The 23643-nt window shown below is 39.3% G+C and overlaps 2 protein-coding genes across 4 annotated transcripts in view; both read right to left on the bottom strand.

Moving 5' to 3' along the window:
• Positions 1 to 1807: 1807 nt before the first annotated feature.
• Positions 1808 to 3339, bottom strand: LYRM2 (LYR motif containing 2). Of its 2 annotated transcripts, XR_003527929.1 has the most exons (4): positions 3272 to 3332; positions 2940 to 3080; positions 2119 to 2459; positions 1948 to 2038 (listed from the first exon to the last, which is right to left on the bottom strand). XR_003527929.1 is itself a non-coding variant. In XM_027645086.1 (3 exons), the coding sequence occupies exons 1-3, from the start codon at positions 3314 to 3316 to the stop codon at positions 1939 to 1941; spliced, it is 267 nt and encodes an 88-aa protein (XP_027500887.1). In that variant the 5' UTR covers positions 3317 to 3339; the 3' UTR covers positions 1808 to 1938. The 2 variants fall into 2 exon arrangements, 1 of the variants encoding a protein (XP_027500887.1); XM_027645086.1 differs by lacking the exon at positions 2119 to 2459 and having other exon boundaries at positions 1808 to 2019; positions 3272 to 3339.
• A 159-nt stretch (positions 3340 to 3498) lies between these two features.
• The window catches only part of MDN1 (midasin AAA ATPase 1), a 95736-nt gene continuing 75591 nt past the window's right edge, over positions 3499 to 23643 (bottom strand). For both annotated transcript variants that reach the window (XM_027644910.1, XM_027644911.1), the window contains exons 81-102: positions 23231 to 23377; positions 22393 to 22565; positions 21856 to 22017; positions 21593 to 21730; positions 21227 to 21368; positions 19928 to 20100; positions 19552 to 19695; positions 18778 to 18913; positions 17836 to 18149; positions 16132 to 16293; positions 15678 to 15779; positions 15316 to 15517; positions 14686 to 14856; positions 13031 to 13188; positions 11012 to 11101; positions 10014 to 10129; positions 9206 to 9380; positions 8818 to 8891; positions 8610 to 8724; positions 7645 to 7708; positions 5805 to 5947; positions 3499 to 4441 (exon numbers count right to left, since the gene is read on the bottom strand). In XM_027644910.1, coding sequence (XP_027500711.1) covers positions 4253 to 4441; positions 5805 to 5947; positions 7645 to 7708; positions 8610 to 8724; positions 8818 to 8891; positions 9206 to 9380; positions 10014 to 10129; positions 11012 to 11101; positions 13031 to 13188; positions 14686 to 14856; positions 15316 to 15517; positions 15678 to 15779; positions 16132 to 16293; positions 17836 to 18149; positions 18778 to 18913; positions 19552 to 19695; positions 19928 to 20100; positions 21227 to 21368; positions 21593 to 21730; positions 21856 to 22017; positions 22393 to 22565; positions 23231 to 23377 — 3290 coding nt within the window. In that variant the 3' untranslated portion in view covers positions 3499 to 4252. The remainder of the gene's footprint in view (positions 4442 to 5804; positions 5948 to 7644; positions 7709 to 8609; positions 8725 to 8817; positions 8892 to 9205; positions 9381 to 10013; positions 10130 to 11011; positions 11102 to 13030; positions 13189 to 14685; positions 14857 to 15315; positions 15518 to 15677; positions 15780 to 16131; positions 16294 to 17835; positions 18150 to 18777; positions 18914 to 19551; positions 19696 to 19927; positions 20101 to 21226; positions 21369 to 21592; positions 21731 to 21855; positions 22018 to 22392; positions 22566 to 23230; positions 23378 to 23643) is intronic.

Here is a 23643-nt window from a genome sequence, read left to right on the forward strand (position 1 = left end):
GTATGGTAAAAGAAAGGGAGGCATTTTATCCTAATTCCTTGGACTTTACAAAATACCTCTAAGATCTGTCTTCCTCTGCAGGACATACTTGGTAAATTTACTTACCCTCACAGACTATGTTGGACTCCTAAAGACTTCTGGCAGGCATCTTTACCTCAACAAGCCCACAGAGCAATGGAGATGACAGGCAGCAGCACTTGCAGGTATTCTCTGTTGGAAGGGACCCACAAGGATCATTGAGTCCAGCCCTTAAGCGAGTGGCCCATGCAGGGATCGAACCCTCAGCCTTGGTGTTATTAGCACCATGCTCTAAGCAACCAAGCCAGTCTCAGGGTCACTCATGAGGTCAGCAACTGTCCAGGGCACTGCCTGTCAATCCTAGTCCTGGCTTATGTGCCCACAACCTAGAAACATAAAAACTGGGAGTCACAGGAGTAATGCAGGTGCAGGGCTCCAAAACGAGGCAGCAGCATAAAGCCTCCTAATTAAGGAGCAGAAATCCAAGCACTGGCTGAAGGGAAAGGGAAGGTTACCTGTGGTAACAGCCAAAATTGGCTACAGTTTGTTTAGTCAAAATTCCTTTTTAAGCAGCACTGTCCACTAACATGAAAAATCAATCCCCAATACCCTAACACTGCCAGTGTATCCTACCAGAAAATGTTAGCAGAATGTAAATTTTAAACAAAATGTTTTTACATACATATTTTTCACTGACTGATGCTCAGAGGCTTCTGTCTATACAAACCCAAACCTGTGAGCAGCCTTACTGGTTGCTTGAGGCACATTCTTTACTGCAAAGCTAAATAAACATCATAGGAAAGGAGTCTACACTGACTTTCAGGAAAATAATAAGAAAAAAAAGGCATTCCTCCTTGTTAAGCAGCAGCTTTTTGCAAAGCAACTTTCTGAAGAGCCTTTGTTTGGCTCCAGCAAGCAGCATACTTCCTGCTCTCATCCGGGGCCTGTCATCCCTCCTGTAGCCTGGAGTAGCATCCTGTCCCTTCTCTCGTGCCAATGGTGGCACTTACTGGATTTGCTGTCCAGCTCACCAACCCAGCAGAGAGCCACCTTGGCAAGGGGGGGTGGCTCCGTAAGGGAACTGTAATAGCAAAGTGCGAGAGGAAGGAGTTCTACAAGTCTTAGAACCACAACCTAAATTGCACACAGTACTGGACAGTCAGGTATCTCTCTGCTGCTGTCCGTCCAGTTATGTAATATATGTGATATATAGAAGATATACTGCAGCTTGAAGAAAGAACAGTTGCAAGCTAACAAAACTGCAGTATCGTAATATTTGGAAAACCAAGCTACAATATTTGCAGTTAGTATTTTCTAGCTGTAATTCTACTTTATATTAGCTTTTAAATACTAGCTTGAAGGTAATTCCTGTTGACTTGGTAATAACCGTCTCTGGGGCTAAAATCTCTCATTTTCATATGTAAACACCTCCCCTTTTAAGTTTTATTCAGCTACTACTGAAAAATCAGCATCTACATACAAACCACTTTCTTCAAAGTTTTGTCACATTTATTTGTTCTGGGCCCATTTATTTATCCCAAATGCTTTTTTAATCATAAATTTTGGTAAAAATCCTTATCACAGTACATGGAGAGCTGTTAGCACTGTGAATGTTACCACCTACAGTTGCCACAGTAAAAAATAGACAAAAAAATCTGGTTCATATTTATTTTCTGTTTCACAGGTGTAACACTGCTGTTGTAATTTTTGGTGCTTTCTGCTTTTCCCACAGCTCATGCTACATCATCCATTCAGTTCCTTATGTCTGAGTGATTTTCAAACAACATCCCCAGTGTGGTAGATTCCCCCTTCAAACTTTACCAGGTTGCCAGCAAAAGCTGCCATTATAACCACATTCTGGAAAAAAAACACTATTCTTGTTTGCAGCAGATGAAAGTCCAACTGTCAACAAGATCAGTATCAGGATTTTGCCAACTTAAGTGTTCTCTGAAGTTCCTGCAGTTGCATGTTGCCTTGAGTAATCATCATCCTGATTGCATCCTGTAAAACCAAATAGAGTCTACTGAACTGAACACAGTGTACACAGGTTTTACACAACCATGCAGATTTTTAAGGCATTAAAATACATAAAATTCTTACCGGCACTGCTGTCATCTATTATTTCTTTGTGTGAAGTAACACTGTAGTCACTGAGGTGGTTAAGAAACAGATGCCTAAACGAATTAATTTTTCCCAGTTCCTTAATGATGTGCTTGGTTGTGGTTTTGTTTAATAACTCAGTTTTTAACTGGATTCAAACTCCTAACAATGTTTTCTTTATGCTTCTGTGTCTACCACCTCTGCACTTCAGCAGTGACAAGCGTGCAGGGGGCATTATGGAGACAGGGCTTTTACAGAGCAGGTGGCTGTTTCTCCCAACATTATATATGTTCTCTAAGGCTTTGTCTGCATAGTTCAGCCACAAATTCCTTGGGCCCTGGCTAGAAAAAGGAACAAACAAGAAAGGAGGACTGGAGACATACAAGAAATGCGGAGGTTTCTGCACTTCATACTTGTTTCATATCCCAAACCATCTGATTTCATTGTTTTCTGCTTGAATATAGTTGAAATTAAAGATTTTTTTAAAAAAACTTAACCATAAATAAGTTTATGTTAGTTACCGTATTACTCAGTACAATTTTCCTGATCTGTGGTTTGAGTAAGCAGAATATTTGGTTTTTAGCTTTTTAATTCCAGATTATTATCTGGAAATGAAGAGAAAAATTACTTCCATCAACAGGGGGGATAATATTTATAGATATTATGGATTATTTCTTCTACAAATGAGAAAATAGTAACAGGAGACTTCTCTCCAGTCTGGAAGTGACACCTACAAAACAAACCCCCTCAAGACACAGGACAGGATAGCAGTGACCATTCTCGAGGGCAGGCGGTCAGGGTTGCGGGTTCCTCATCCTCACCTCTTCTGTAGCATCCTTATTTCTCTTGAATTCCTCCCTGGCCCAGTCCTTTAAGTAGCGGCGATCCTGTTCAGCAGGGACCTCCCGGATAGCCCGCAGGATCTTGCGGTATAACTGAAGGACCTGCTGCCGCCTCAGGAACTGGGAAGAAGAGAGGAAGTCTGCCCGCTGCCCCAGGACACTGCTGCGAGCCGCACCCTCAGCGGCTTTGCTTCGAGGGACATTTAAGCAAACACAGAGGGCCCCGTCGCCTTTTCTAAAAGGCGCAGCTTGCCCGCGTCCCGCCGCGGGACACGACCCCGCCGCCCCCGGCCCGAGCGGCCCGCCCGTACCTGCCTCAAGCTTAGGGCGCCCGGCGGGACGCGCCCGGCGGCCATGACGCGGCTCCGCCTCTGCCCCGCCACGGGGCCGCCGGGCCCGCCCCCAGCGGGCGGGGCCACCCGCCGCCATTTCCTGTGGTTTCACCTCCGCGCACAGACAGGGAGGGGGCGGTGATCCCTCCGTGTGGGAAGTTCGGTTTATTCATTCCAGCTTTGATCAATTCAGAGAACAGACATAATAATTAAAAAGAGTGGTACCTCTTTTAATTAGTACAGACGATACAAGATGCATAGCCTTTGCAATCAAAAATCACGTCCGTGCTCTAAGACATTGGATTTATGAAACATCCTCAATGTCTGCCTCGGACAGAGGGGCAAATTCACAGTGTAAACTGATAGTACGGAGATCAGCATATGGCATTATTCAGAAAACTCCCTGTTGATACCATCAGACAAAAATCTGCCATAATTAAATAGGATGCGTCAAACTGCAGAGTACTTCCAAGTATTCAAGTACTCATTTTTTGGTTGTTTAAAACCACCTGCTTCCCTGCTCCTCTACTCCTTCCCAGAGGCAACAGCCACACGGGTGAAGATAAAGAATGCTTTTTTGCCAGACACCTCAAGTTCTAACACAGAAATGCCTTCCCAGAAACATTTTCCCTATGGCAGCAGAGTGGCAGGAATAATTGTACCTCTGTGAATATTACAAATACTTTTTTTTTTAAGGTAATAAGTTATTACAAGAGAAGTTGAGGAAAGTTACATTATTTGTAGGAATAGCAGGAGACAGTCTTGCATTGCATAATTGTCCTTTGACAAACATGGAAGAATGCACCTAAACCACTTAGTTCTGTGCAGTCTGACTGCCCAAGGGCAGCTCCTGCAGGTTAATCCTACTTAGGAAGGGACTTTATGATCCCTCCAGTGAAATACCGTTTCATGTATTTCAGCAATTTAGCAGCAATCGGGTCCTGACTTTGTCTACAAAGTCTACAAAGAGTCTGAGGCAGTCACCAGTTCAAACCACTGTCTGAGCGCATCACTCAGAGTTTCTGGAAGTGCGTTCACATCTCTAAGGATCATGTAGAATGGGAATGGGAATTCTTCCATGTAAGATCTGATTTCAGGCAATTCTCCAGGTCCTTTGAATATAGGTACTTTAATGTCCAAAATGGAATCCTGTAAAAAAGTATTTATGTTACTGCTAAATGACATGCATGGCCACTGATATAATTTTTCCTATTTTTCAAATATTTATAATTTCTCCCATTAGATTAAAAGTTAATAAAATACTTCTGAGATTAAAAGCTGTAAGTGTTCAATGGTAAATCAGATCAAAAGTTGAACACAAAGCAGTTAAATACTTTTGCCCTTTTAGATAAAAGTGCCCTAATCCATGAATTATAGGCTAGAAGAGACTAAGTTTAAGTTGCTGCAATACCAAGTTCCGTAAATATTGCCTTTCCTTAGCATTTTATGAGTCGAGTTTACTGTTACCACTTCAGTTTTAAATATTTGATGCCTTTCCAACACTCGTGTCTTTAAGCTCTTTAGGGCTGAGTTCAACTTGTATTTGTGCAGTGCTCTAATACAAGATTCTTTAGCAACTTACTTCATAATATTTCAACAAATACTACAAAGACAAAAATCAGATTAAACTCCACCTGTGCTTCTTGTAAAGTAACTTCTTAGTTGCTCAGTGTAGCACCTCAGAAAATTAATGAAGCTTATGAAAAAACACCTTTTTTCTCCCCAGAAAAAACACTTACGAAAAACACCCATAATTTTTGCTTGATATTGGGCAACAGTATCTGAACAGCCAGGCTTCATCAGAACAGTTTGTCAGCAAGGGAACTGTTAGTTTTTCAACAATAAATATAGCAGATGAGTTTTGTATGAAAAAATAGAGGAAGAAAATGTGAACTACAAAATTAGTCTTCACCACATAATTCAAAGTAAAGCTTAAGTTTCCTCACTTATTGCACTCAGTCTTCCTGAAAAGCTCCCAAGTATTTCAGCTTCCCAGCCAAGGATATCTAACAGGTTTTTTTCCCCCAACTACCAGATACAGAACTCAACCTTCCCAATTCAGGCATTAAATAACTCTCACATACTCCCTTCTGTCTATGTTTAAACTCATATTGGCTCCAGCTGTCATGTCAAATGGAGACTGCTGTCAGAAATTATCAAGCTGAATCAGAACTGTGATGGAACAAAGCATCTCTCAGACTCCAAATCTGTCAACCTGCCAGCTACTTCCCCGGTGGCCAAGATCTACAACCATTACATTTGAAGATGGGAGCTCTTACTTAGCCTTTCTGTGGCATGGAAGCTGAGGTTTTTTTAAGTACAAAAGAGGATAAGAAGCACAGTAGGAAGAAATCATAGATCTGACAGATGTGACAAACTGAGATTGGGCTAAATATCTTTAACCTATACAAAAGATAAGGTAGTTGTATGGCACTACAAAAGACAGGAAGAAGATTTGTATCAGATTCTCATTCACTGCAGTTGAATATGTTTCCCTTGCTCCCTTACTTACCCTGGAATTAGGATTGTCCAACACTACGAAAATAACAAAGATATTGGCATTCCGAGCTGCTTGAACTGCTGCTGTCACTCGTTCCTTGCCTTCCAAGAAAAGGCCTCTTCCATCAGATACAATCAAAAGCAGCTGCGCTGTTTCTGAGCACAAAGGACATTTCAAATTTAACTAAGTTAGTTTAACTTGTTCAAAAGGAAAAAAAAACCCTATTCTTTTGTTTGCCCTGTGGGTATAATTGAAAAAGGAGTATTCCTAAGGAAATAAAGTCTTTATCAAATAGAATTCGGTGACTTAAAAAATTGCTTAGCTGCAGTTAACAGTGGATCAAGAAAGAACATACTGGGTGACACCATTGAGAATACTGGAGGGAGGGGAACCCACCATCCATCAGTAATATAATCAAGGATGAAATGCATGGAAAATGCAGTCATGGTCTTGTCTTTCATGCCTGGTAAGTGTCCAGGGGTTGAATACTGGCTGTACCATAAGAGTCCAGCCACTAGGCTCAGTAGAGCACCTGCTGCTGCTATGAAATAGAGCCCAAACCTATTCCTCCCAAAAGCAGGTACCTAATGGGTTCATCTCTATTAGCATTTCATCCTGGACTAAAACTGGGCTTTTGAAACGTTGTCCTGTTGTCCCTATTTTAACAGGTGTGGCTTCCATCAGAGAACAATCTTGGACTGCCCAAAATGGGTGATTTTTGGATGAAAGTAAATAAGAAGATTTGCCTCAAAGGCACAGTCAAGGCAGTCAACCACTGTAGAGCATTGAGCCCCTGGGACCAAAGGAGATAGTCTGAAGTAAACCTCCTGAAACATACACCGCACTGATGCTGGGTTCCTCAGCACCAGCCATCCTCTGGAGACACATTATTTAACCCAAGTTGCCCCCCAAGTCAGAGATATATTCCTGTAAAGGAACATTCTAACTTATGTATCTTTCATCTTTTAATTACATGGGAAATCACAGTAATTACAGTCCAGAATGCAAGCCCCAAGGGTTACGGAAGGATGCAGAGCACACTTCTGCAGACAGGCCCCAAATGTGACAAGGCTTTGTCTTTTTACAGAAAGGAGTAATGGATCCTTCTGCCTTTTCTCTTGCCAGCTCCCCAGTTCTAGCAAGCTGATTGCTGCTGCATCCCAGCCTAAGTCAAAAGGACTGGATGCTGCTCCCTCTCTGAATATTCGTACAGCCTGGCCACCCTGTGGCAAAGGAGTGGATTTTAAATCCCTGACTGTCCATTTCTTGGATTACTTTAACAAGAACTTATAAAAAATACAGGTGCCTCTGTGATGAGCTTTTAACTATCACAAAGCAGTTTCTTCGACTAACTGTGGGTCAGATGTGAGACAAGCAGTCTTCCAGCTTTTCTAGGAAATTCAAGCAGCTCATGACCTAAACTTGAAGCAGGTAGGAGGCAAACGCCCTCCTCAGAACACTGTGCTTCTGGGTACTTAAGAGAACTCAAGCTCTCAAGGAAGAACAGAAGTGTCTGAAGAGTCAAAGTCACTAGGAAGCTGGACAGTGCTCTAAGCTGGGAGTGTCTAAGACTAAAATACAGTCTGGAGACATAAGGTAAAGGGAGACATGTAATGTGTGCCTTTTTAAAAAGTCTTAAAATTTTAGTGAATTATTGACAAATATGAAGTAGGTGTCTCTTGGGTTTTGAGCTACATTTCAACCAAACATTCCTTTTGACAAAGCAAAACCCAAAGCCCTAATGCAAGTCATGTTTCAGTGCTAGGAGCCTTCCTGGCAGGATCCTACTTTGGGACTGTAGTGAGCATTCTGCTGCCACAGCAACAAGCATAGTAACAAAAAAAAAGCTCACCCGGATTAGTATTTTGAGACAACTGCTGTGCTGCAGCAAACATATTTGCTGACGATTCAAGAAACTGCAGAGGAAACAAATAAGAAGATTAAGTTATCTCATAATAAAAATAATAAACTTAATGAAAAAATTTTAAAGAACATATTTCTTTATTTTAAATGCCAAGATAGTCTGACCATCCAACACAGACACAGTCCTTGGCATTTTCCTATATTAACTCCTGCTTCGAACTTAATAAGTATTTTTGAACTAAAGAATCTTCAGAGAAGCCTTGGAACTGGATTTAAATTTTTTCCAATGCTAGCAAAGCCACTGAAACAGTCGAAGTGATTAATGGAATAATTAAAAATATATATCCTATTTCTAGTTTGAACTTCTTTGGTTTCAACTTGAAATAGAAGTATCTAGTTTCATAATCCCCATTAAAATTAAGAAAATCAACAGTCAAGTCCTCCCAGTTTTGGTTTATAAGACTGCCATTGAGCTATTTGGGTCTTATCTGTTTCCATTTAATATTAACAGAAGATCTTATTTGAGTTTGGAAAGGTAAGAATGCAAAAACCTTCCTAAAGGAAGACAACTTAGCAGCTCTCTGGAAAGTATTAGTATAGAAAGTTATTTTCTTCAGGAATCAGTCAAGTCTGACAAACTTCCTCCTCCTCCTACTACTGTGGAATCCATGGCATGAAAACTTTCTAAAGTCCCACAAACTTTGATGGTATTTGGCGCTGGGGTACTCAATAGCTTGTACCCAAAATAGTGTTTAAGACCCAATACAGAGAAAGATGAATGCTTAAAAGAGAAAACACTCTTCCCGTTACAAAATTATGACTGTTGTATGTCTTTGTTATCTCAAATATAAATAACTGGTAAACATTACAAAGTGATCATGAAACCATGAAGCTGCTGATGCCTTGTCGAGAAAATATTGGCAAACCTGTTGCCCTAGAGGCATTCTTGTGTACCTGGGCTATTTTTGTTTTCTTCTGCTGAAACTTGCAAAGACGCAATATCCGTGTCCCTGACCGGTCACTGAACTGCTCATGGAATGGGTGCAGCAGCTGAACGCTCTCTCCAAAGCTTTAGAAAAGAAGAAAAAATTACAGCACAAAACTGGTATTTACATTCTGCTCTGAAGTCTTGAAGAAAACCCAGCATTTCAAATAAACTCACCTACACACAGCAATTTGTCCCACTTCTAGAAGAGTCAGTGCATTTCCAATAACTGCCAAGGATTCATATGCAAGCTGTTAAAAAAGTTACATCAAAAATAGGATATTCAAAGTTTTACTCAAAGCTCAGTATTAAACATGAAGAATGTTACTGAAATTAGTTTTCCATCACATCTAGAAAAATAAATTAAGAGACTGCCTATCTTTTTGCCTGTTACAGTTATGTGAGACAGTCACTCACTAGTTCTGCATGAGGGCATCAGCTGATTGCTCTGGAATTACCAGTCAGATTTTCAGCAACCACCAGCCCAGTATGAAACAAGTCAGCAGCTGATGTACTCATCAACAAAAGGTAGTTTCTTCATACTTCTTCTGGGGTTTCATTTTACCTGTTTAGAGTGGTTGTCGATCATGCTAGAGGAATCATCAATAGCCAAGCAAATCTGGTACTGTCGTTTACTGGGCTTGGTCCTTCGCAGCCAGATCTTATCTTTTCGGAACTGACTGGCGATATACGGGATCACTTTGCGCATGTTCAGTCTCTTCCCAGTTCTGTAGTCTCCTCTGAAAGTTAAGAAAAAAAAGACAAGGGGACAGGGATTATCAGCAAATATCTCATTCTGGAAATCCCTGGCCTATGCACCATATACACCAAAGTACCACTTTCTTTGTAAAATACCACAAACCCAAAATTAATAGTTTAATATTCATATCTAGTTATAGACAAAAATATATCACATTTTCAATGTAAGATGGATATTCAGTGTTTTTAAAAGAAATTGATATCCAGGTGCCTAAAATGGAAGGCAGGCTTTGAATTTAGATTCTTCCAGTTTGAAACAAGTCTAGATCTCTTAAAAAAAGATTACTTAATGTTAAAAACAACATAAAATGTTTTGACATTTAACACAATCTTTGACTTATCTTTAAATGGTTAAGTTGATTTGATCACCTGTTGCATAGGAGAAAAAAAAGTAGGAGGCAGTATCCTCAGGATAGGTGTCTACTACTATATCATATTTGCTTTTCATAAAATAACCTTAAATAAGTGTTCCCTTACAAAAGGAAATTAAATGCAGTTGCAAACAGGAATAATTACCATAAAGCAAGAATAACAAAGCTGCAGTCTTACAGAAGTTAAAGCTGCCAAAAACAGGAGTTTAAAGAAACTGGAAGCCTCAGAAAGACCCAACTTACTTCAATTTGGCTGCCTGAGTGGGTTCCAGTATGAGTCGCAGCTGTTCACAAAGCTGCTGTGATAGAGGAGCTGTCAGTACTAAATACCTCTGCCACAACTGTGCTGCTTCCTTCTCCTAAAACATTACACAAAGAAATAAAAGTGAATTATGAAAAAAACAAAAAAGTTGGAAAGTACTGTCTGAAAAAAGAAAACAAGCCTCAGTGTAGGAGGGGAAGGCAGTAAGCAGGGAGCTACCAGCTAAAACTTGTCTCCTATGACAATCTGCATTCAACTTAGGATGCTTTTGGCTGCTACAAAGCTGCAACATGCAATGATCTTTTCTCTTGGGGTACCCAAAGCAACTCTGGCATTGTTGTTGATACAAGATGATCTTGGAACAGCCAGGTGCTGATAGCTGGTATTACAGAAAGGCAAACTGTGAAGTCCTTCACTGACCATCAAAAATTAAAATTAATTAAAATTCAGCAAAATTCTTGAGCCTCTACACTGGCAATTATATTCAAGAAGTAATTCCAAATATGGTTCACAATTCATGTAAACTAGGACTAGTCAGAGCAAGTACAATATTCTGTTTTTGCTGTTGGGTCAAACTCCACCACTGCAACTGATGGAGATGGCTTCTCTTTATCATCATTTTGTGGAAGTGGTGTGTCTAGCATTTAGCTGAAGGTGACAACTCAAAATAGAAGGAACTTGACAGGACTAAAAAAAATGTTTTTAATTATGCAAGTTTTAGAAGTCATTATCAACAGAGTAACTTCCTGCACATAGCACATTCAAAACAAGATCTGAAACATCCTCCTGTTTTAAGAATTATGTAATTTTTTTTCAGAAGTAGTTAAACATAATAACAAAAAAAGCATCTAAATCATGTGATTTTAAGTATTTAGATTGCAGCCTGCTTGGCTTCCTCAATGTTTTAGCAGTAAAACAATATGAAATAATGCAACAAAGGATTCTTATAACAGGTTTATATTAAAATGAGGTCACAAACCTCCTCTGGAGTTCCAGGCTGCTGTGTCTGCCAAGCTTCCAATTGCCTTTCAAGTTCCTTTCTTAGCTCTTCAGGATCTCTAACAATGTGCTAGAAGTGTAGTTATGCGATTTATGAGACAGAAAAAAAAGTTTACACATCTGGTGACCCCCAAAATATAGCAAACCATAAAAAAAAGTATAAATGCATTGTTCTTATTCTTTTAGACACAAAAAGACCTGAAAAAACCCACTTGAATGAAGATTCTAAATCTTTTCCCCCTTTATTAAATGTTTCCATGTACAGGAAGGATAAGTATCTCCCCACAAATACCTCCATATGTGACATAATCAACAAAGAAAGAAAGCTAGGACATGTATGATACCAACACTGAACATAATAAAATACAGAACTTCAAGATAAATCAATGAAATAATCTTGACAAATTCCAGATTTAATGACAACATAATGGAGACCAAACTATTGAATGCTACCTGTCTAGTATGTCCCAAAATATAGTATACTTCACTTAATTATGTTTTTTTAAAAGTTTCATTCAAACCACTCGAAGGACTGAATGACATCTTCCTCTTTACCTCCCAGCAAATACTCTTTGATAAGCCCTTCTGTTAAAGGACACTCAAGCTTTACGATGCTTCTTTTACTTTCACTGTGCTTTCACTGACAAGCTCTGCTCCTGACTTACAAAACCACAGTTTAGCCAAACAACACTGTATGGTCTGCATAACTTGCAGGCTTATGGATTAAGGAAAATAAGCCCATGATTGCAAACTCAGTAGTCCCAATAACTTCTCATTCCTCAAGAAGCAGCAGCTGTGCCTTTGGTCACCGACTGCAGGTTTAAGGAAGGGAGGAAGAATATACGTGGAGGGGACTTCTTTCCTCTCCCTTTTGCTGAAAGGTGATAACCTGCACTTCTCCCTCAGCAGCGTCTCTTCCCTCCCCTTGAACTGGTGCTGCAAGAGCTCCCCCTCCTGTTCCACGTTTTTCGTGTGAACTGGAAAATCCCCCAGACCAAAACCAGCAGGGACCTAACTATTCTGACAACAGGAGAACAACTCTTGCATTATATTGCTGCATTATATTATATAGCTGCAATATTTGGCATTAAGATCCTAACTATTCTGACAACAGGAGAACACTCTTGCATTATATTGCTGCATTATATTATATAGCTGTAATATTTGGCATTAAGATGGAAGCACTTGGTGTAGCTGGCACACAATCCTTTACGTGGTATATGTAGAAACAGTAAAATACTGCCTTCCAAGTATGTACTTGGGACACAAATACTATTAGAATGAAAGGTCAATACTTCTAAAAAAAACAGACACTGAAAATATTTTTACTTTATCAACTGGTTATCCACCACCATGTGCTTCTACGCCTTAGTCTTTATGATAAAATGTGCTTTTTCACAGCCAACAGTTTGCACTGGGAAACTATGAGTGTCACATGAAGCTCTAGGATTTTCTAGGTTATGATAACATTTTTTGAATTGAGACATTCGTAAAAAGCTCAAAAGGTTCTAAAATACTTGCAATCAGCTTTTATGAAAAAGTAGTATACTGTGATGAATTAACTGAGGTGAATTCTTTGTCCACAGCAGTGTTTTAAAGTCACTGATGCCCAGCTCTCTTACCATTCTGAACCCTTCTGTTATCTTCAGGCTACACACTTGCCTATTGCTTTCCACTCTACCCAAGCCTTTCTTCTGCAGATTCATCTGTGCAAAGCAGTTCTTTACAGTTAGAAAAAGAGAAGTTCTTTTAAAAAGTGACATGGGAAGGTTCCATCCTAAGGATGGGGAGGACTTGTCATTTTAAAGGCATCTTTCAGCTGCACATACAGCAGTTAGTTGTTATTTGTCATTCTGCTATTAAATAATAGCAAGCTACTCAGTTGTCTTAACACAAGTAATTCTAAACTTTTGCATTCATAGAACTCCATTAACACAGGTCAAGTAAAAGAGTCTACTTCTGCTACTGTATCTGTAAGAAGGCAGACTGGGTATCATACCTGGGGAGTGTCCATCAAAAACTGATGGGCTGTATGTATAGTCGAGTCCTTGCTTCTCTCTGGCTTCTCTTCAGTCACCTTTGGCACCTTTTCTGTTGCAGAGTCACTGACATCCTCTGAGTCAAAAGTCTGGATCTCTGGCTCCACATCACCTGGTCCTACAACCACAAAGCTAATTACTAACTTTGTGGATCACACATCATACAAGAAGCAATATTGTATCCTGACTCTTTTATGAAACATCTCACATGCTTTGTAGTGCAGTCCAGACATAACTTTGCTTAAAAGAAGTGCCCAGATTTTAAGACATTTAATTCTAGAAACAGGATGAATACATCTTGCAACTCACTGGAACAGATAAATATGCATTTCCTAAAGGAAACTGTTTTTCTCTCTTATAACCTGCTTGCCAAATGAGCAAAATAACAGTGAACAGATCTTTATAACCTGAGAATTACATTAGTGAAGTATGTTTTTTTGATCTTCATAGCCTCTCTGACAGGATGACAGGAAGTATAAAGTAACTGGAGAACATTCAGAAAATTATCATAAAAAAATGGCAATTTTTTCTTAGCTTTTACAGTCTTGATCTTAACAGAACATTTTCTGTAAATCAAAAATCAATTTACAAATAAAGGAATGGATTAAAGATTTTCTTTTATAATTGTTTCTACTATAGTACACTGTTTAACAACTAATTTTTACAGAATTATTTTAAAGGAAAAAATATGACACTGTAGGAGATGTTTCAAAGATTCTAGTTTTTCAGAACATCTTGCTAGAGAATCATGTGGAAAAACAAATAGACTGATTACATGCACACCTGTACCATAATGCAAATGAGTCTAGCAAGATATTTAAGTGATTAAACCTGAAGGGAGTGGAAAGCAAGAATATAGGCTTGTAAGAGTTGTCTCCCCTCTCTAGCCAGCCTGGGTGTTGTTTGAGAACAAAACTTCAAAATTCCAAACTATGTTGCATTTACTTAAGATTCATCAAAATTAAATTCTTCTGATGCAATTGGCAAGAGATGCTTTTATCTTGCTAATTTTGGGGGGAGGGGCTGTGTGGCTGACAAGTCAGACCTGTCTTCTCATCTACCAACCACTTGCATCCAATAGCCATTTTCTGTTAGCAGCTTGGTTTTGTTTTGTTTCATTCCCACTTAAGGAAGAAACCAGTGAGATAGTGACAGTCTGGTGCTTCCTCACCGGATGTTGTTCAGACCAGCTCCTTAAATTCTTGCTAGGTTTTTTTTCAGAAGTTATAATTAAAAAGTTGAGTTATGTGGTGCTGATGGTGGTGACACTGGAATGCATTGTTATATGCCAATTAATTAAGTGAATTGGCATTGCGTTGAACAGCAGGGAGTGTTTGCTTTTTATTTCTTCAAAGTAGTGGATAAAGATTAGAGACCATTAACTTGAAAGAAAGCAGCAAACCCCTCTGTCACTCAACCAATTTAGCAAGGTTAATGCTGAGTAAGAATACTTCTGCAGAAAAATCAAGTAAGAGCAGACATTTTAGTCTTATGAAACATCTTATGACAGATGAGTCTTATGATATTCATCCATTACTTGCCAATGTAAATACCTACATATACATTTAAAGATCCACATCAATGTATATTTAAAATGTTTTTTAAGTTAATGTACCAGAAGGTTTAGTGGCAGTAGACTTCTTTTTTTCTGGCTTCAGCTCTTCTGCATCTACTGCTGTGAGATCCTCATTCTGCATTTCTGTTTCCATAGCTGCATCTTCAGAATCTCCCTCTTCCTTTTCTTCATGAGGCATGATAGATTTTTCTTGCTCCTTGCTAGCTACATCTGTACAAAGACAACAATACTTATTAAGGGGCAAGTGGAAGGAGAAGTAGTCAAGTTGCAAAATAAATGTTGCATTCTGAGGCCGCTGTGAATGAGTTTTAGTGAACTTCAGCAGAATCTGAACTACTGTCTCAGACCTCAGTTTTATCTTTCACTGTGCTGTGTTGTCAGTGAGCTCTTGCCCTGGAAACCTGATATACTGAAGTAAGATTTGGAGAGAACAGATTTTAAATATGTTTATTAAGCTAAAATCCATTTCATGAGTCAATTCAGTATTTTCAAAAATGTTATTGTTAGTTTGAATCTGACTGCCAAAGAGTAGCATTTATCATAGCAAAATGGTGTTGCAAGGATTGTTAAACATAACTTTAAAAAGCAAACAGAGAAAACTACAGCAAATTGGAGTGTTTCAGGATTTGATTCTGCAATAACTCTTTACACCCAGAAATGCCACCATACCATATGTCTGTGCATCATAGCATTCAGAGCTTTGTTTAATATGTTCAAATGCGTCAGCCTCCTCCACGTTTTGTTTAGGCTGAGTTGTATCCTGCTTTGCTTCACTGCTGGATTCTATGGTTCTCAGTCGCTTGTGGATATGTTCATTGTGATCTCCCATTGAGCGTTCATTGTCTGCCCGGCCAGGCTTCCTCTTGAAACTCTGAAAAAGAATAAATTAACACCATGAACTTCGAGTGAGGTGTAACCCAACACTAACGAGAGCAGTGTTCTAACAAGGAGAAACTGAGTCCTGCCTATTTGCTGGTTAATATTCAGACATTTAAATAAAAATTTTAAAAAATTAAAATGAAGAGATGAACCTGTGTATTTTTTCTGCTTTGCTTCTGAGAAGCCATCCGGGCCATGCGTGTGGATTCATGGCCTTCTGACTGGTTTGCACTTGCAGCTCCAGTTCCACTTTCCTGAAAGAAAAAAAAAATTCAACTGTAACTGTAGCAACTACTGTAAACAAATTTCAGAAGGTAGCTCTGCTTCCTTCTGTTGTGAATGACCAATGGCTCATATAAGTATTATTCTTATGGAGAGCAAACGAGCCAGTTCTGCAGCTCAACAATTACCCTAAACTTACCTTTATAGGAGTGAAAACTGCAGGGTATCTACACGGTCTTCAATTTTTTTCAATGAATTTATAACTGGCGTAAACTGAATCTTATACACAGTTCTTAAAATTTATGGCAGCAATTCCTTGATTGTAACCCAAAAATGTATTCACAAATTTAGCATTTTTAACTCAGACACTTCCATGTAGTTTACCTCTTTAGACTGGTCTCTTTCTGAAGCCTCTCCAGCCAGCTCAACAGCACTGTCACTCTGCAGGTTTTCTTGCCCGGTCTGCCCCTGTGTTTCATGTTCCATTCTTTCCTCAGCCTCAGGAATCTGTTCATCCATCTCTGAATTATCTTTACCATCTTCTTCCTGAAATAGTGATTATTTTAACATTCTAAAAAACATCAGGAACTGGGTATTATTGAAAGGCATTTAGAGAAGAATGCAGTCATCAGGCACAGTCAGGATGGGTTCACAGAGGGAAAAGTCCTATTTAACTAATTCAATAGCCTTCTGTGATGAGGTCACCAGCCTAGTAGATGAAGGGAAAGCAGTGGATGTATTTTTTCTGGATTTTTAGTAAGGCTTTTGATACTGTCCCTTATAGTATCCTTTTGGACAAGTTGTTCAGCTGTGGGATGAGTGGATTCACAGTCTGCTGGGTGAAGGGCAGGGCTCAAAGGGTTGTAGTGAATGGGGCTATATCTGGCTGGTGACAGTCACCAGTGCTGTTCCTCAGGGCTCAGCTCTAGAACTAGTCCCTGTTCAATATATTTATCAATGATTTGGATACAGGAGTTGAAAGCACTGTTAGCAAGTTTTGCTGATGATACAAACTGAAAGGTGCTGTTGACTCTCTTGAGGGACAAGAGGCCTGGCAGAGGGATCTAGACAGATTGGGGCACTGGGCTATGATCAATGGGATGAAATTTAACAAGTCCAAATTCTGGATTCTGCACCTTGGATGGAATAATGTTGGGCACAACTGGGAGAGAAGTGGCTGGAGAGCAGCCCTGCAGAAAGGGATCTGGGGGTGCTGACTGACCTTCCTGGTCCCCCTGCAGGGGCCTCCAGGCATGTCTGTGAGAATTTTATCACTTGTAGCAAGAGAGTTACCTCTTGGCAGACAGATAAAGAGAACATACACAGCATCCTGCATCAGAACAAATTCCTTCCCACATTAAAGCTTTTCCCTGGCAGCAAAAGTTTCCTTGAGCAGGAGAAAGCTCTCTTGCACCTACACTCACCTTGAGCACTGTGTGCAGTTGTGGGCCCCACAACTAAAGAATGATGTGAAGGTCCTTGAATGTGTCCAGAGAAGGGCAACAAAGCTGGTGCAAGGGTTGGAAACAGTGTCCTATGAGGAACAGTTAAGGACTTTGGGCTTGTCTGGTTTGGAGAGGAGGCTGAGAGGCGACCTCATTCCTCTCTACAGCTTCCTGAGAGGGCATGGAGAAAGAGATGCTGATCTCTTCTCCCTGTACCTGGTGATAGGATGCATGGGAATGGTCATTAGGAAGCATTTCTTTACCAAGAGAGTGGTTGATGCCCCAAAGCTGTCAGTGTTTAAGAGGCTTTAGGACAACGTGTTTAATAACATGCTTAAATTTTTGGTCAGCCCTGAAGTGATCAGGTAGTTGGGCTAGATGATCACTGTAGGTTGCTTCCAACAGAAATAGTCTATTCTGTTCTAACACAAGGATAAGGAGATAGTAGGAATACAGATAGCAGAAATACATGTTTGGCAGTAAGGACAGCTCTTATTTTGATGAAGATTCTCACTAACATTACACCTACTTAATGTCAAATTTGTTTCAGAGTATCACAGAACACCATCCATTTCTTAACTCTCGTATAAGGTAATTAAAACAACAAAAAAAAAAAATCAGGTTTTTATTTATTACTCTCTACCTGAGGTTGAAGGCCTTGGTCACCTGCAGGGATCCCCTTGTCTTCAGGAGATTCATTTTTTGACTCGTCAGGTGGTTGTGAATCTTCCTCTTCTTCTTCTGCATCCTCAGTGTTCCCTGCATCTTCTTGATCATGAGCATCTTTGTCCCCTTCATCTTCCTTCTCCTCTTTATCTTCAGAAAGGTCTTCTTCAGCTGCTTCTGCATCTTGATCACCTCTTTCTGTCTCACCAGTATCCTCCTGATTCTGTTCTTCAGCCTTCTCTGTCTCATTTAAATCCACAGGTTTCTCATCTATTTCAAAAGCATTCTCTTCTGGATTAAACAAAAAATCAGAAAGGTGTATAAAACTTTCAGTAAAGTACAGAGACAGTGAATATTACAGATATTTGGAATAAAACTGCCCAGCCTATATATATAAAAAAAAAATCTTAAAATACTGAGAGTTCTATACACAGAATCTATGATTTTCTATTGCAAGATAATTCCTTTAAATGAAAATTGGTTTCTAACTAACAATACAGTAGGATGAATTCCTACTAATTTCCTTTAACCTAATATTTCTGAGGGTCAGTTGACTTAAGAGTACAAATACTTGTAAGTACAACAGAAGAAAAAAACCCCAAACCACAAAAGCAACTGGACAATTAAATAAGGAGCTTCCAGCGTAAGACAGGGTATATCACTTGGATAATGTGAGAAAGGCTGCTCCACAGAGTTCATGAAAGGGAGGTAAAAGAGAATGTTGTAATGCTGAGTTCTTATCTGGCCTGCATTTGGTATGTTGCTATTTTGATACACAGAAATGAATTTGCAGCTTCTTGGTGGTTCTACAGAATCCTCTCTTCTTATTATAGAGAAAAAGGGCTCATTATCTCATTGTCCCTCCCTATTTCCACTTGGCTTTCATCTAAGAATCTGTAGAGAGATTTTTCCACTGTACCTTCATCCTCTTCCTCCTCATCACTCTTCTCATCATTCTCCAGATTCAAATTATCAGGAAGGTCCAAAGGTTCAACTTCAGCCTCCTTTTCTTGCTGGCCGTGATAAGGATCTACTTCATTCTCATCATACTCACGCTGTCAGTAAAAGAATGGGGGAAAAAATAACAGGATGTAATAAGTGTGAGGAGAGGCAAAGATAAGAAATAAGATTCTATTGTATTCTCTAGGACAAAGAAATACTGGATACAATATTACATTCTCATCAGTTAAGAATGGATTTCCAGTGGTAAACATCCTCACGCATAAAGAGCAGAAAGATTAATTTCAGCAAATGCATTTACATAAACTGGTGGTACTTAAAACCAGAATCCAGTTTTCCTAGCTGAAACATTCTAAACAGAATTGGCATCCTAGCAGAATCTTCAAGCACACTGTATACAGGTTTTAGGAAGAGTTCTGCATATTTAAAGTGTTTCTGCTGCTAAACACAACAGAATAGGAGTTTTGCCTGTTAAAACATCAATTCAGTGTAAAGCCTGTTTTGGCAGCTATTACAAGTTCAAGTTAGTGCAAACAAAAATTGTTTCTGGAATATCGATCAGAAAATATATTTATAATATAATGGATATAATATGGTTTACTTTTAGCTCTGAAATGAACTAACTTTTTTCACTATTAAGTAAAGAGCATTTAAAATTCTCAGAAACATGTGATATGAGCAACACAGTGTGGTTTAACAGCAAGATACTCCATGCAGTCCAAATAACTTTTACCTCATCAATTTGTTCATGGATTTTCTCTTTGTTTCCACTATCCTCTTCCTGTTGCTCCTTTTCCTCATCCTTGGGAGGCTGTTTTTTATTATCCTTCTTTCCTGTCCCCAAATTGTCATCTTTTGCAACGAGCTCTGAATCCTCCTATTAACCAACAAATCCAAAAGAAACTCATTTATGCTACCCGGTTCTCAAAGTCTCAGTGATAAGACATCATTTCCTACAGAAAAAACGACAACAATAAACAAAACTTGTCCCCTCAAACTATTCCTTTCCAAGATCAAGAGCTATGAAAAAGAGCTCACACTCTAAGTCACACCAAGTTCACAGGGTTTAATTCCTTCAATACTTTTGTTCTCACTCGTTTTCTCTTTACCTCATCCATTCCTGGTCCAGTTTCTTCTGTTTTACTACTACTACCATCTTCATCATCTTCATCATCTTCATCCCCCCAGAGCCTTTCATCCAGTTTATCATCAGTTTCAGCATTATCAAGATTTCCCATCTGCTTATCAAGTTCCTCCTCTTCATCTGAGTTTTCCTCATTTTCTGTGTACAGTTCAGAATGTGTTTCAGTACAGAATAGATAATGTTTTTGTTAACTCTGTAAACCAAAAAGCAATCATACCTAGCATCTTAATTTCATCACCCTATGCAGTTGAGATAGGTGGAAAATGGCACACATGCACCAACACCCAAACAAGCAGGGTCCTAATTAAGTGCTTCCAAGTCTTGTGTTCACACACAGCATTCTCTCCCTCCAACTAACAAGTCTCACGTGTAAAACTTGGATGATTTAAATTCTCTGTTCCTTACCTTCAATATCCTCCCTTTTCAAAATATTTTTTGCATTACTAGGTTGGGGAAGATCCATTCCACTTTACCTATTTATTAGTTTTGGAGTCTCCCTTTTTGTGCAGATGAAATTATTCTTAGCATTTTCTCAGAGATTTGGAAGTGATTAACACTTCTGTAATTTCTAAGCTACATTAGTTTCAGATGTTGAAGCTGTTACCCTTCAAAGCGAAGAACTGCTACCTTTTGGGTGAGTAGCAACTCAAATCTACCAAATGTTGCTGATTTATCTGTTTTAAAAAGGTAAACATACGTTCTTTCCATTGCTTAAAAGCTAGCAATAACTTCATAGTCACATTCCGAAATTAACTGCAGCCATGTTCTCAAAGTATTCTGATGATCTTCAGCAGTTCCACAAAGTCTGTGACTAGTTTTAAAAGGTGTCTATAGGTCAACTTACAACAGGAAGAAAAGAGTGTCTCCCTTCATTCCAAAACCATACAGTGAAAGGAGAAAGCATTTCCTTCGTACACTTCTTTGCATTCCTATTAATACTTCTAGTACCCAAATGGCACTACTGGGAAAAGGTTTTTCACCCAGAGGGTTGGTTGGGCACTGGAAGAGGCTCCCCAGGGAAGTGGTCACAGCACCAAGCCTGTTTGAGTTCAAGAAGCATTTGGACAATGCTCTCAGGTACATGGCGTGACACGTGACACCTGAGCAGGGCCAGGAGTTGGACTCCGATGACCCTTGTGGGTCCTTTACAACTTAGGATATTCTATGTTGTAGAACACAGACTTTTCAGTATATGCTTTGTTATATAAAAGTATCAACCATCTATAACTTTTCTTACAAGTTTGCCATAGTGGAAGAACCAAACCTTTTTTCTCCTGTTCTCCATCATGCATTTTTCCTGCAAAGTCTTCTGACATTTCAATTGCATTGTCTTCTCCTTCAATGTCTGGTTTAGAATCTTGATCCTCTTTCTTCTTCTCTTCACCCTTTCGAAAACTGTCTTCTATCTGAATTATTGGTAAAGTCAAAAATTACAATGGATCTTGCCTATGTATTAAAGCTTATTTAACTACCACAACAGTATTTATAGCTGATATGCAAAATTAAAAGCCAACAGAAATAGGAGACTGAAGGTAACTTCAGTTTCTTTTACCCAAAACATCCACACTATGGATTTCAGGAGCTTTTTCAGTTTTACTTCAATTAAACAAGACCAACCCCAAACACTTGCCTGATCTTCACTTTCTATTTTGTCGCTCACATCCTTCGTGCCTTCCCCATCTCCAATACCGCCATCCTCATAATCATGGAACTCTGTTGCTCCCTCTCCAGCCTCATCTTCAAGTAATTCTTTTGGCAGACAAAACCCCTACAAAAGCAAACAGAAAGGCAAAACCTTCTGTAGTATAAGTACATCTTTCAGCTTAGTTTCTACTTAAGACTTTTGTACACCTTAAATATATGCTTACCATATATCCACTGTTAATAACTTACTTTTTGGGCAAGCTCCGTAAAAATGCTGGTTAGAACAGAAAGCAATTTTCCCGTACTCCTGTGAGATGCCAGTGAAACAGTGAGATAGAACAGGAGAAGATCCGAATACTTGCAGAGCATGGGCTTTAGACGCACAAGCAAATAGCAGGACTGGTTGAAGAACTGCAGTTAAAACAAAAACCAGCAGTCAAACGTGATTTGGTACATACTGAGATGCACCTCAGAGAGGGTGATGATACCGACAGAAAACAGATGCTCAAAGCAAACATATCAGTGGACGGGTTTAAGTACAATTTCTAAAGTTTCTGGAGCTTTTTTTAGATGTTTCACAAAAACTAAAGCTTTGTCTTCTCACTAAAGGAACATCTGGCTTTTGCACTACAGAAGACTACCTATTATGAGGCCATAATTTCTCACATGCTTCTAGCTCTGAGATATTGGGCAAGAAGAAGCAATGCACGTTTAACTGCCAAAGTTCACAATTCCAAATCTCTTGAGACACCTAAGCCAAAAGACTGTTGAGAAGAACAGTTTTACCTTATGTTTATTTGAAGTGTAATCTTCTCCATAGGATTTCAGGATTTCAAGGAGTTCTGAAACCTCTGAAATTGCTTTTTGCACATGTAAAGAATCTAAATCAGCAGAGAGATCTTCATCCAAAAGTTTAGTTATATGTCCTGCTTTAATCACTTCAAATGAGGCTGCATCCTCTTCGTTTGAAATACATAAAAAAAACCAAGAAATCAAGTCAGACATTCTAAAAACGTTAAAGCAAGCAATTTAGAAATACCCCTTCTATCTATTTAAATAGAAACTTCTACTAAAATAGCAATTTCCTTGTGTATTGGTACCTCTGCTAGACACACAATTTAAGAAATTTTAAGGTTTGCATAGTTTAAACTGTTTTCCCCACTGTAAAATACATGTAGGTATTTCCCCCAAAATGCCAAGGCAGTGGAAAGGATTCAAAAAGGTTTACTTTGGAGACAAGGACACTAAAAACTAACAAAAACCTGACAGTGCTGCAAGACAGCACCAGGCCTCAGGGAAAAGACAGGTTCCTGAGCTCTTCCAGTGGCTTTTTTGTCTTCTCTGTGTCCTCCCCCACCCTCTCCAGCCCGAGGAGGCCCTATATATGTCTGAGAACTTCTCTCTTCTGCATACCAGAGAGAGAGAAGCCTCACTCACTGCCCTCTCTGCAACTTTCTCTGAAATGCGGACGGGAAAGGGAAAAAAACCATCTACCCCTCTTGAGAGAGGCACTTTGCAGGCAGAAAAAGGCTTCCTAAGAGAAAAATGAGTTCTAGCTTCCCATTACAAATTCTTCTGAAAGCACACCTACCCCTAGAGCACTGAGGTAAATTAACAAATTTACCATCTTCCTCTGGAGATTTTTCTTCCTCCTTTCCACCTTCCTGTTTCCTCTCGACCAAACACTGAATGGCATAGAGAACAACACGGATCACAGTTTCCACTTTTGTTGTGAAGTGCTCCATGAACTCTTCATCCGACTGTTGATTTCCTTTTAAACCATAACACAGGCAGTTTTACATGGAAACACATCAGATTACAAGTTTCTATGCTTTCCTTATCCAAGGACCAGGACGGCATTATGGAATTTTTTCTACACACTTCTACCAAAATCTTGCTAATCCTGACCTACAACTATGGTGTAAGATCTGTCATCAACAGTGATGGTAAAAAAAATTATACTGAACAAATTAAGTCTGGACAAAATTTTGCAAGTTTGAATTTCATGAAGTGTTTCTGGGTATCAGAATGAACACA

The sequence above is a fragment of the Corapipo altera genome, unplaced genomic scaffold (genome assembly GCF_003945725.1).
Source record: "Corapipo altera isolate COAL_440 unplaced genomic scaffold, ASM394572v1 2, whole genome shotgun sequence".
Taxonomy (NCBI): Eukaryota; Metazoa; Chordata; class Aves; order Passeriformes; family Pipridae; genus Corapipo; species Corapipo altera.